The sequence below is a fragment of the Cololabis saira genome, chromosome 23, assembly GCF_033807715.1.
Source record: "Cololabis saira isolate AMF1-May2022 chromosome 23, fColSai1.1, whole genome shotgun sequence".
Taxonomy (NCBI): Eukaryota; Metazoa; Chordata; class Actinopteri; order Beloniformes; family Belonidae; genus Cololabis; species Cololabis saira.
This window is the reverse complement of record NC_084609.1, coordinates 16,417,340-16,431,586: the sequence shown is the minus strand read 5'-3', so window position 1 is coordinate 16,431,586 and position 14,247 is coordinate 16,417,340. Positions and strand designations below refer to the sequence as shown.

The following is a 14,247-nucleotide window of genomic DNA, read 5'->3' as shown; positions in this document are numbered from 1 at the left end:
ATCAGGCCCAACAGTCAGTCTGAACATAAATGCAGCAAAATGGAGCCATTGAGAGGCTTCAGGTTAACTGTGTTCCTTGCAAACGATGGCCAATCAGTGATACTTGCCAGAAATGGCCCAAAGCTCAGCAGGAAGACAGATTTGAGCCATGTCTGGTAGATCTGTAGCTGAGGCAGCTAGAGAAACACACGGACTGCATTTTGGCTTCCTAATTGCCTCAGACTCATTTGAAGTTAAAAGTTCAGAGGATTTAGTAATTACTGACCCAAGTCCGAACTATCTGGATTTGTATACTTTCACAGCAGAATAAAGCAGGGATTCATATTGTTCTATTTTAGGTTTGTAGTGTAGTAAATAACAGCAAAAATAATCTGAAGGCATTTGATACACAGAAAAACAATTTAAATGTAGTCAAATTAAATAAAGTCCTATTCAGTTCAATTATAATCCAATTTGAATTCATATAATGCCAATTCATTAAAAAAAAACATTCCTGAGGAAACCAACAGATTGCATCTAATCTATATTTCAATTAAATCCCCCCATCCTGAAAATGAATGCGGTGGAGAAGAAACTCCCGAGTTCCTAGTACGTTACCTCCAACAGGCAGACTCGTCGGTCGCCATCTGCCTCACCTACTTCAGTCCCACTATATTCATTAAAAAACAAAAAAACTCAAACACGAGTTAATGACAATACTAATGACATATAGATACATGGGAACTGATCGGAGATTCATTTTAAACTCATGCCTGAATTTCAAAGGAAACTCGTGAAGCTAAGAGAAAAGAAGTATTTTAATCTGGAGAACTCTTGCTGCAGGATTTTGGATGACCTGCAGGCTGCTCAGAGCCGTTTTGGAGCATCACACTAATAAGGAATCCCAGTAGTCCAGTCTTAAAGAAACAAATGCTTAGATTAGTTTTTCTACATCACACTGCGACAAAATGTTCTTTATTTTAGAGAGATTATAAAGATGAGAGAAGGTAGTTTCAAAAACTTGCTTTGCATTTAAATGAAAGAATAAATCCTGGTCAAAAATAACTCCAAGGTTCCTCATGGTGGTACTCGGTGTCAACACCATACCGTCCAATGTAACTGCATGGCTAGACAGGCTATACCTGAACCACTCAGGTCCAGAGACAACAATCTTTTATGCATAAGAAGGATATGCAAAGTTACAAAGACCAAGGTCCCATCTGGCCATAATGCATTTTGTTGCATACTTCAAAATCCAAACATAGCTTTTTAGCAAAAGCATCTCATATTGTTGAGGACGGTGGTAGAGGGGTTATGATTTTGGGTTGTTTTATTCAGCTAGTAAATCTAGGCAGTTTGTAGTCATCAAGTCTACCATGAACTCTCTGTATGACAAAGTGACCTGGAGTATAATGTGAGGAAATCTGAAAAACTGAAAACAAGAGTCTATGAAGTTGGTAGTAAACAAAAGGTGCCCAGTATTGCAACACAATGACTTCTGTACAATTGAGACTGGAATAATGTGAGTGTGGACAAGTAGGGGAATCAGGAGTGAGAGGCATTCATGCTCGGGCACAGCATGCTACACCTTGGCTAATGAGAGTGTGGACTAACATTTTAGACTGGAAAAATGATGTGCTTTTTTCACATGGCAGTAATTTGGCGAGGTTTGCTGTTCTAAACTTTTTGAAACTCTATTTTCAATTGGCTGAGCGGCTCCTGCATTATTCTGTCCAATCAAAAACCATTCAACTCCAATGTGTTGACATTTCCCTGAGAAAAACAGCATTGTTTATGCTCACTGGTGAAACAATTTCCTCGATCATCCAGTAATTTAACAAAAAAAAGCTTCATAGTTTGCTGGATTCATGGTGCAATAAGGGAAGATTTTTGTGCGCCGATGTGGAAATGAAACCTGCAGAAAACACATTTAACCTTTCTCGACTCCCTAAAAGAGACAATCATCAGCAACTGCTTCCACATGACCGATATCCACTGACTGCTGCAGCTATTAAACCCTCATCTCCTCTCTCTTCAACGGACTGTCACTCACTCCAGCTCCATCTGACTGGTGCTGAGCTATCGTCGCTGACCATCGCTCTCTTCCTAATGCCTCCCTCTGAGGTAACGCAGGCAATGAAATGCAGTCCAATTTCACTGACCATTACTAACATCACTCTCCCTCTTTGCAGTTTACAGTGGCAGGTGCCATTGACCGTTGCCGTGGGAAACGCATCAACTGTTTGCTTGGAGAGTCTCATCTGGATGAACAACAAGACAGGTACAGTACTGTCAGTGAAATCATCCAATACCGTTTATCAAACACCACATGGACGTTTATCCTCCATTCATGACTTAATTATCTTGTTTCCTTGAGCTAATGAGTTGTTATCTTGGGATATTCTGTTAGCAGAGAAAATTATTTCATGATCTCAAACTAATTATCTCATTATTTCCACTTACTTGAATTGAAGCTATCTCAGTAACAAAGCAGACTCACAAGGGCCAGTATATAGATCTTTTCAGAGGTTTGTTAACGACTTTTTTGTTTTTTTTGCCACACTGAAGCTCCGTCTATAACCAGTTCCACACAGCGATTGCAGTATAAAGATGTACTGGAGAGGCCTGCTTTATTCTGCCTTCACTCTTCAACTGTTCACTCACAGTGATCCCAGGATAGTGCAACATTCTCTCACCAGAATGTGCTCTCACAAAGCATTACGGCATCCTGCAATCTAAACATTCTTCCTTCCAACACCGACTGACTAAAGTAGGCACCAACTGCTTAATCAATCAGTGTTGGTCAAAATATGACCCAGAAAAATAGATAGTTTCTATGCTTCAGCTGGTGGAGGTTCCTCCACACTGCTAAGCGCAGAAGTGGGGTCCCCCCGGTAGCTAGTGCCACAACTCCAGTGATAGTAAGTTGTAGTAGTGTAGCCTGTCCAGCCAGCCTCTTGGTTCACCAACCTCTGTGGCTCAAAACCTAGTGGTGTTTCCGCTGCATCTTTAACATACATTTCATTCAGCTGATTGCAGACCTAGCTATTGCTGTCAGGGTTTTTTTCTCACTGTCTCTGCGAAGGATGGATTCGATCCTCCGAGCAGCCTTTGCAGCTCTCACCCTAGTTATGCTCTTCTGCATTGCCAGTTCAATTTATATAGCACAGTTCAACAACAAGGTGATTCAGGTGATTTACAGACACATTAAAACATCAACAGATAGCAGAAAAAACGAAATCTAAATTTTAAACAAAAAGAAGAGAGCAATAGTATAATAACGCAGTAGTTAAAATATGATCACGTTTTGAAAGTCAAGCTTAAAAGTAACCTTGCAAGTTTGGAACTTTATTCAAATGCAGCTGAAAACAGGTGTGTCTTTAACCTGGATTTAAATAAACTGAGTGTTTCATGAGGCCTTTCTGAGGCTTCCCGGGAGTTTGTTCCAGATATGTGGAGCAAAGAAGCTAAACGCATCTTCTCCATGTCTGGTTCTGTCTCTGGGAACTGATAAAAAAACGGGGGTCTAGAAAGTTCATACTGTGTCAGGAGGTCACTAATGTATGTTGGTCCTAAACCATTCAGAGCTTTATAGAACAGCATAGGAACTTTAAAGTGTATCCTCTGACGGACAGGCAGCCACTATAAAGACCTCAGAGCTGCATTGATGTGATCCACTTTTTTGGTCTTGTTAGTTCTGAATCAGCTGCAGGTGTTTAACTAAGGGAACTCCACATGTAATTCTTGTCTGCTCAGATGTAAAGTTACCTATTGACACAAAGTACTTCCTGTTCTCCGAGTACATTTGTGAACCAGTTTAGTACAGTTCTGGAAAGACCTGCCCAGTTCTCCAGTCGTTTGAGTGATATATTGTGGTCAACTGTATTAAATGCAGCACTGACATCCAGTAAAACTAAGACTGACATGACTGTCTGTAGTCATGTCATATGTCATCAAACACTTTGGTCAGAGTAGTTTTGGTTCTGTGTTGCTGTCTAAAACCTGACTGGAAGACATCATAGCAGTTGTTTTGTGTTAAAAATTAATTTAGCCATTAAAAAAACCCTTTTCAATGATCTTACTTAAAGGAGCTTGAGGCTCCTTTTAAGAAATGAGACTCTCTAGCGCCACCCTTCACCACGATGGCCGTTGGGGGTACTGCAGCCAACAGTGAAGCCGGCACGGGAGAACGGGGAGAACGTGCATGCAGCGTCATGTGACATCACATCCGCAGGACAGCGCTGGAAATTCGGGACCGAAGTGCAGCACATTTTGCAGCACACAGCCTGTTCAAGGCAAAGGAGAGATACACTAGAGGGCTCATTCTTTTGGGTTTGGAACGCTTCATCTGACATTATTACTAGAAAACTTAAAATGTATACGGATTTTTTTCATAAATCTTGCCACTATCCGGCCTCAAGCTCCTTTAATGGAAGATTTAAGATCAGCCTGTGTTGCCATGATTGTCCTTTTTCAGGGGAGGCTTAATTACAGCTGTTTACAGCTCTGGGAACATACAACATTAAACACAAGTTCACGATCAGTAACAGGTCTAACTCCAGATTCTTCTGGGATGATGTCCAAACAGCAAGAGGAGGAGTTCAGTAAGATGTCCTCCAGGTCTTTGGGATGGGATGAAACTGTGTCATGGTGTTAAAACCCATTTTTGGTGGACACGGTACATATGCTGAACCTGCTGTTGATGTACCAACTGCTTGTGTAATATTTTGGATTTTGTCTGTGAAGAATTAGGGGAAGTCATTGCAGGCCATGCTGGAATGAAGTTCGGTTGCCACAGACACAGGAGGGTTTGTTAGGCTGTCAACTGAGCAAATTATCCCCGAAAATAATGACTGTTTTAGTGATGTCAGAGTAGGACTTCCTTGCCCCCAGTTGTAAGTTATGAGAGTGAAGTTTCTCTTTATATATCTCATAATAAACCTTGGGATTTTATTTTTTCCGTGTGCGCTCCGCTTTCCTACACTCTTTTTTTCCCATTATTTTGTCATTTTATACTATAGTATCTGTAACGTTTAACACTTTAGCATTAAAGCTATTGACAAGTTTATTGACTGAACCTGCAGACAGGTCAGGTGTTAAAGAGAAGACCTGGTTAAAAATCTCACTACTGTTTTCAGTTATACACCGTCTTGTGATCACTGCTGTTGAAACATTTGGACTGAAATCCTTCTCTCAAAGAAAACCCTACAGCTCTGTTACTACATGCCAAGGTGGTACAGCTTCAGAATGCAATATTGCACCATTCCTCGAGCGCAGCACGGCAGAATAAAAGTGCTACAGAATAAAAGTGCTACAGGTAGAATGAAATGGGTGTTTGAATGGAGATCATGTCTCTTTAGGAGTTTGTAGTGGGGTGAAATTATTTCAATTAAAATTATTTTTTAGATTATTTCATGTTATTTTGAAAAATAAATCTCCCTTCCTTCAAACATTTCAGAATAAAGTTTGTATTAATTTTCTTTGTAGTATTGTTATTTTAGAGAAAATAGATTTTATTTTAATTTTGATGCAAGAAAATGTCCAAGATAAAGCTTGTTTTGATGCACTTTAATGAGGAAAAACAATACTTTTCTTAAATAAAAAAAAGCAAAACACTGGTTCTGTGGGGGTTTTTTTTTTAAACAAGCAAGCTCTGCTTGTATTTAACAGATTACTAATGTAGTGACAAAGTTTATTTCACGATTGCACTTTGCAAGTTGCAGCAAAAGGGGAAGGAGCCTGATGAGGAAGTGGGTCAAACTTGAGTCAACAGCTGCTTTCTTTGTTTTTAATAACCTGTCTGTTTTATAAAACCTGAAACATCCTACAAACAAACACAAGACAATGTATTGCTGTTCAAAATATTTGCCGGGCATTCATAGTGCATATCTAAGCTTTTAGACAAAGAAATACAAACCTGTACCTGTAAGACATAATGAAATTCATATTTTGTGAGTAAAAAGTTAAATATGTGAAGTCCTGACCTCCTAACATTATTTTTCAGTCTGTCTTTCTTCAACAATAACATGTGTTTACACACTTGAATCTGAAATACACAATTTCTCATCAATTCCCAGCTTGAGAAACACTTATTTCACATATTAGAAGTAATAACATTTCACAAGAACAGCAATGCGTCATCTGCATATCTGATTACTTTATTGGACTGTTATTGGACTGCTTTGTGTTTTTATTTGATGACGGATTTTTTTTTCTTTTGTTTTCATTTCAGAAACCCACAGGATTGGTCAAATGGACGACAACACCTGGTTGCTGGGCAACATCAACCAGACAGGCTACTTCCGTGTGAACTACGACCTCCAGAACTGGAAACTGCTCATCCAGCAGCTTCACACCAGCCCTCAAGTAAACTTGTCTGTTTTTCTGTCTGTCCATCTGCATCCTTTTCCACTACCATTGTCTGAGGGCTGGAAGTAACAAAAATGAACACATAAAAATGGAGGTGGAAGTTGATTAAAAGAGTAATGTGATACAGCGAACACGGTCATGTTTTATCTGTCTTACAGTCATCAGTCATCATTCACAACGCAAAGTTCCCACTGATTATTTCAAGAAAAAGGTGTCAAGGATGAAAGTACCACAAAAAAAAGAAAAAAATGGAGATGATTAAAACAGTTGAATATGTGAACCAAAAGAAGAATGATAAATTGTTGATTTGATTGTCACTGACAATTTAAACTCTAGCATCAATTGGTTGCATTTTTTCGTCCGTCCCTCATGTGCTTCTTTGGCCCAGTTTACACGGAGCAAAAACGGAGGCGTTTTCATGCGTTTTGGCCGTTCGTTTACACGAAAACGAAGTTCAAAGCCTCCAAAAACGATTATTTCTGAAAACTCCGGCCAAAGTGGAGATTTTCAAAAACTCAGTTTTCATGTTTGCTTGTAAACGGAGGAAAACGGAGGAAAACGGAGATTTAAGCTCAGAACGTCACATTATGCAACAGAAACGTCACCAGCATCATTTGTTTGGCCACCGTCAATATTTTCTTGTATTTTACCTGTTTTATATTCTAAAGTCACACTTAAAAGTAACTCCACTTTGTCACTCCAAACGAAAGACTCTCGTTCAGTCTTGGAAGTAACTGGCAGTCAAGGCTGATTTATGGTTCCGCGTTACACCAACGTAGAGCCTACGGCGTAGGGTACGCGGCGACGCGCACCGTACGTAGGCTACGCCGTCGATTTAACGCGGAACCATATTATTCAGGCTTCACACGTATCATTTGTTGACGTTTTTTTCCAGGATTCCGATTGGCTTGCATGACTTTACGCTTTTCGTTACACTGCCCCCTGCAGGTTTGCATGCTCATAGCACCTTAACAGCATTTTCATGCGGGTTCGTGTAAACGAGGATATTTTTGAAAGCGTAGAGGGGGAAATATCAGTTTTTGTAAATACCCGGCTACGTGTAAACGTGGCCTTTGTCTCTCTCCTCCTCTCCTAGATCATCTCTGTTGGAAACAGGGCAGGACTAATTGACGATGCCTTCAACTTGGCCAGGTGAGTACATTTCAGATGTGGGTACATTCAAACATAGGACTGGATAATTCTGTACTAAAGACGACATGGGTTTTATGCCTTTGACACTCATCTTGTGTCACACGGTTCAGGTTTTGTCAGGGAGGCTCTTTCATGTTTATTTGTCTTGAATAGCTTCCTACTTAGGTGTGTCTCTTTGCTGCATGGGGGTGATGGTATGTCTGCCAATGACAGCTGTTTAAACCTTTAAATGTAAGCTCAGTTAAGACCAATCACTTCGCATACACAAATTTACATACGCACACAAGGCTTTGCGATGGAGTTTAACCAGCAGCAGATGCCACAGCCACAAAAAGTGGAGCTTGGTGTCTCAGGGATTAGCATGTCTAACAAGGTTGCCTTGAAGTTGAAGGTTTTCCTGAAGCCTCAGTCTTTCTGTTTACACCCTCTGCCTTGGATTATCCTTCTCAGTTTATACCAAGAGGTATACGTGTGAAGTCTGAGATTCCGACTGCTTTCTTTTACTTCAATAACTGTGTAGGATGTTTGTGTCTGATTCAGAGCCTTTCACAGCTAATTCATTCCAGATGTATTTAGTCATATCAGATACTTCTCTCAGAAGTATCATCTCTCAGAAGTATCTGATATGATCCTAGTAGGCAGTATTCTCTCATACATTACCTACGTGCATGGTGTATGAATTTAAAAAGTGTGATGTGTGAAATGAAGTTCTAAGAATTTACACTCACCAATGCAGCATATAACCATACTTTTCACTTTAATGCCATTGTACGATTTTTTACATCTCAATCCTTTTTAACATGTTCATAATACAGTGGACTAAATATGAAATAAATAATCCCAAGTGTGGACACAGAAGCCTACAATTAGTACCAGTCAGGTATAAAACTACAGTATACTCACCATCTACCACAAAGAATAAGAGGTAAAAATACTGAAAGATATTGAACTTCAGCTGAGCCTATTTGATTTATTTCAATAAACATCAAATGACATATATATATTTCAGAGCATGTGTGTATCAAAGCATGTATATATATATATATATATATATATATATATATATATATATATATATATATATATATATATATATATATATATACACACAAAGGAGTTTATATATAATACATACATATACACACATGCAGACACATATTCACAGTACAGCATATTTGTTAGTCTAATATGCATTTTCAATGCAAGACATGTTCTTATGTAAAGAGTGAAAGTGAGACAATGTCCTTGATTTGAAAAGTAAGATCACATTTTCATCAACATAAAAACTGTGCTAATACATCTATGCATTTAATTCTAGTGGGTATTACACTGACTGTTTAATGAGCTTAAATATGTAAACAAGAAAAAAGGGATCTTTTCAGCGGCTTTCACTATTTCTGTGTTTAACACATGCCACTGCTCATTTGCCATGCTCATATGAATTGTTATGGGGATTTAAGTGATAAACCCCACTTGATTTACTGTCCAACCTTGCACGAATGCCAAACAGCGAAATAAATAAAACAGTCCTCCATGTGAAAACAGTAACACAAATATATTTGCTCCATTGTTGGTCCAGAAAAACAAACTACATCCGCCGAGCCACTGTAAGCCAACTTTCCCTCACAACCAAAAATCCATTTCTTTAGAGATTTATTGGTAACAAAGCAATATGTTGTGTGAGTAGCACTTGTATATCCTGTGGGATCTATTTGATTCTTGCTCTTCAGTCATAAGCTTTCACTTTTAAAATGACCACTTACGCTCCAGCTCTGGGAGTTCCTACGAGGAAGTCTTTACCAAGTCTACTACAACATACGTTTACCTGATGTTCCTCATTTCCATGTCTAAGATTATAATACATCAACAATAACCCAGTAGAAAAGAAGAAAACACAGAAAGCACAATACAGCCATGTTAACTAATGTCTATAAGTAAAGTCTTAACTTCAGCTCATTAGACCCCAGGCTAAATTGTAGCAGACTTTTTACATATAATATTTTAATTTGAAGAGAAACTGTAGATGTATGCTGTTGTAAAAAGTAAGAACAACTTTTTCCCCTGTCAAATGTAGTGCAGCAGAAGTATGAGGAAGGGTGAGATGGGAATGCAACACTGAAATGGTCAAAATATTACGCCCAGTCAATCATATACTGGTTCTTCGAGCTGCAGCTTGAACTCTTGTATAGTTTTGCTGGTAAAGGGCCAAGGTTAACTCTCAGAATCTCATCTGGGATTTCCTCATCCTTTACATTCAGAGTAGACTTCCCTACTTAAAAGCAGAAAATCCAACGGCAACCTCACTCAAATGGGATGTCTGACGAATGAAGGAGCAGTAAGATGAGCGATCGGAGACGAGGCAGTGGGTTCTCACAGTGAAGTGTTCCGCCCGGAGCTTTTTGAGGACTGTAACCAAAATCTACTGTGACACCAGCTCTATAACTCAATCTACTCCGTCTCTCTGTGTTCTGTATCTGCGTCTCACTGAGCCATCTGTGCTCTGTCATGTTGAATGAGCAACAGCTAAAGACAACCGTGCTGCCATCCTACGTGTGTGCGTGCGTGTGTATTGGTATGTGTTTGTGTGTGCACTCAGTAGGTTTCCATCTGTACAGGAAAAAGAAACTACAGATCTATTAATATGCACTCTGACAGGAGAAAGAGCTCACTTCAACCTGAATCTGTCGCTATGGTAACACTGATCATCACTGGGCCGCATTAGAGGATAGAAGAAGGGGTTCTACTTAAAGCAGTTCAGCAGTGAGTTCGCCCAAATCAACATCAAATTCAAAGTTGTTCTCCGAGTAAAGCAACTTCTTCTCCAGTATTTTTAAGACTTTTTCAGGACAGTAATCACAATCCCTGATCATTTTTCATTCATGTTATGGAAACATGAAATACACTGCAGCCTTTAATTCATTCTTCAAGCTCAGGCCCATTTTCAGGCTGGATGCCTGTTATGTAATGGTCATGCCAGGACTATTTCTCTTATTGAAAGAAAAAATAAATCCAGAATGGTTGCAAGACATGTTGTAGGAGCCTCTAGATTTCCCTGCATGCAAAACTAGGCTGACCAGCCTTTTTAGGGCTTAGTCACACTGAAAACCTCACAAACGCCACTGTGGTTCTATCACATGCACTATGATGCAGGACATCCTAGACTTTAGTTGTGCACAACTGGAAAACTCTTGACTAGTGTCTAGGTAGAGCTCACGGGAGACATGATCTAACGAGAGTAGTATGTTGAATTTATGTTTTGGAGGATGTAGATGCCTATTTATCTGTTGACATTAATGGATCCTGAGATGTATCTTAAAATTGATGAATTGGTGCAAAACAGCATTTGCTGTTGCTCATCAGGAATCACCCAGAGGATATCCTCCTCCAACAGTGGAACTCCACATTTTCGCCAGATTTTTAATGTCTATTTCTTCCATACTTTTTTTTTTAGACATAATAGCATATTTTAATCAATTTAGTGTAATTGTTTTGTTGCAGAGCAGCACCAAAAATGAGCAGTGAAAGTGAAGTTACTACTAGCATGAAATATTTTGTATCATTACATAACATGTATAGATGTATAGGGAGCACAGTGTGGAGATTTATTTTGAGCATATATTTAGGTATTTGAGGTGACTACCAACTCAAGAATACCAACATAATGCCAACATGTCACTTTGTCTAGATTCAGGTACTCCACTGGGAGCCTAAGAAATGTATGGGTTGAGAGGGATGTTGTCATGTGTTGTTGTGTTGTGCAGGAGACGACCTTGTGTAATTATCTCAGGTGTCTCTTCAACCACGAGTAATCACTTCTCGTTCATTGCCACCGTAGCAGAAGATGGAAACATGGGAACCATATCAGCTCCTCTAACGTTGATTCCAGGGTTTTTTCCCTCTTTTTCTTTCCTTCTCTGCCATCTTCTGCTTTTCTTTATTGGTGGTTTGCAAACAACGGAAGTCATGCCCTCCTGCTCCCAGGTCGTGTAGCTTGTAGTCAGTTGATCCTGCCAGGTCCATAACTGTAATGGAGCCAAAACAATTGAAGGGGCAGAGGAAAAGGTCTGAGGTGTTGCAAGCCCAGCCTATTAGGTTTTACCCTAAATGCTCATGTGCATATGAAAATTGGTACTTTCTTTTCTTTGTGCTTGATTTAGACACAAATGCAGAAATGAAATCATCTGCATGCATTATAAGTAGTATATCTCAATGTTACACAACCCAAATGAGATCGAGCAAAGTGATCAAATTGTGTAAAATTTGAGTAAAAATGTGTCACCTACAGCCAAAGATTTCCCCTTATTTTGTCATGTTCTCTCTGTTTTTATTGTGTACATCAGTTAATCTATATATTTAGACATGATGAACATACAGAAAGATAAGTGTTTTCTCATAAAACATGATGGTGTAGGAAAGAGATAAGCGCTTGGCCTCTGTGCTGTGAGGCTATCACTATGCATGAAGCATGTATCGATTTAATTTAATCTCATTTTGATTTAGTCTTTGGAGGAATTGTAATTATTTCCTACAATCTTTTGTAGTGAAGCACATGTCATCATTAGTAAAAGTAATTTAATTAGTATGCATAAAATGCATGCTTTTAAGAATATGAACAAGTTGTTCTTCATGCTGTTTCGCCTCGGACATCTTATAATTTGGGTCCATGACTTAATTATCCTATTCCCGTGTATTAATAACCACTTGGCCACACAGTAATGTTCTTCCACCAGTGTCATCAGTTTGGCTCTGTGATGGAGTGTTCATTAGCCGCTCGTTTTTATCACTCCTCCTCACAGTTTACGTCCAGGGCTGCTTCTGAGGGGAAAAGGCTTAATGTTTGTGCTCACTGCTCAGTAATGGGAACCTTTCCCAAATGCAGGAAAGTCCACAGGAATTAGTTTTTGACACATCATTTTTTTCCAACATCATCTGACTGTTTCTGGTTATTTTAATAAGTTTGATTGTAATATTACTGGGGGAACTGATAAATGAAAAAGAAGCTAAAGCTCTGACAAACTCACCGGGGACAAATAAATCAGCTGCCATCCTAAATTTATCAGAAGATAAAAAGATCCTTCTTCCTTTTTGAAGCTACGGGCCAACCGGGAGGAGTGATGGGCAGCGAAAAAAGAAAAAAAAATCTATTTCAGCATTTCTGCTCCCTGAATTGATTACGCGATTACGCTTCAAAAGACATTTAATCTCAGGATTAATTTCAGTCACTGATTCGACTTCTGCTCACAGTTCAACTGAAACAGGAGCAATCACAAGGCAATAAATGCCAACTGGTGGCAGCAGAACTGTGTGTGTGTGTGTGTATGTATGTGTGTGTGTGTGTGTGTGTGTGTGTGTGTGTGCGTGTGCGTGCGTGTGTGTGTGTGTGTCTTTGGCTGGTCTTGCAGTAATAAATGGCTGTGCCTCTTTGATTGTGCGGTTAAACTGTGATGGATGTCGCCTCTCTTTGTGTCTTTGTGTGATCACAGTGGTCCCTCGTTGGCTTTCCACTGAGCCTTGCTAAAGGCTAATGGACAAACAATTAACTGGCCCTTAATGATGTTAAAGAGTTAATGAGCTCGTTAAGGCTACAACCCTCGAAAAGAGACACACATGGAGGATATAACAGCAGGGGAAAATGAAAAAGGTTCCATCTTATTTCTTCACTTTCATCCCGATTCAATGAACCAACCTAGACTAAGAATGTGAAGCTTTGCTGGCATCTCAGGATTCAGTATTTATTACACAAACAATGTAAACATTTAAGACTGAAAGATCAATGTTCTGATCATTTAACCTTTTTTGGGGGCCTGTATCATTGCAGGTCTGACAACCTGATCTAGTTTCCTTTTTTTAAAACCACTTTATTGTATTAAGTCCTATGTAAATGCTACGTTATCCTCTGGGGAGCAGAACAGTGGAGGAAAGACAGACTTTTCTGTGCTGAAGAGATCGACAGCAGTTCAACCAGATCAAACCTCCCACTCCAACCTCATCTAAGTCAAGTAAATATGAGTTAAATTTAGATCTCTGGGTTCTGTCAGCAGCAGCGAGCGCAGCTGTGGAGACTGAAAAAAAGCTCAGTATTTTTCAAAGATGTGATTTCATGTGTTCTTATAGAGAAAGCTAATGATCTCACAAAGATTAAAGTTTCATATACCGGTACAGGAAAAAAGAATAAAATCAAAGAGCAGGATGGAAGAAAAGATTTCTTATGCTTTATTTTTGGGAAGACACAGAAACATTAATGTGATGTTATTATACCCAGGAAATGGGTATAGTCATGTAAATTGTAGCCTAAACCTAAATATCACTCTGAGTTTCAACTGATGAGCCTTGATCATGTTGTTACGGTGCAAGAGATAGATTATATAAGAGGCCGGCTGGATCTATGCTCTCATGTTGTTTTCACCCAAATCTGATGCTTCCATCCAAATGTTGCAATAGAAATCAAGAGTTTACAGTCTTCTATTGGAAATTCAATTAAATTTAATTAAAAAGTCTTTATTTCAACCATGATAGTGTGAGGTAACAGACATGCTTGAACATTTAAACAATAAATGCACTTTTCTTTGGTAGCAGCAGCAGTCTTGACATGTTTGAAAAGGAGCAGCAAGAAGTAAAAAGCTTATGAACTCCTACCCCTTGAACTTTCAGATGGACCCTCGTTATTAGATATCAAAACTCTTGACATATTTAAAAGTTACATGATTCAATAGTAAGATTTTTACACAGTATAAATATGTATTGTGG

General features: G+C 39.1%; 1 protein-coding gene across 1 annotated transcript in view; it reads left to right on the top strand.

Moving 5' to 3' along the window:
* LOC133424363 (thyrotropin-releasing hormone-degrading ectoenzyme-like) overlaps window positions 1-14,247 on the top strand; it is a 242,851-nt gene that overhangs the window by 190,715 nt on the left and 37,889 nt on the right. The window contains exons 11-13 of the mRNA XM_061714909.1: window positions 2,172-2,260; window positions 6,212-6,345; window positions 7,445-7,500. Of these exons, the coding sequence (XP_061570893.1) occupies window positions 2,172-2,260; window positions 6,212-6,345; window positions 7,445-7,500 (279 nt within the window). The remainder of the gene's footprint in view (window positions 1-2,171; window positions 2,261-6,211; window positions 6,346-7,444; window positions 7,501-14,247) is intronic.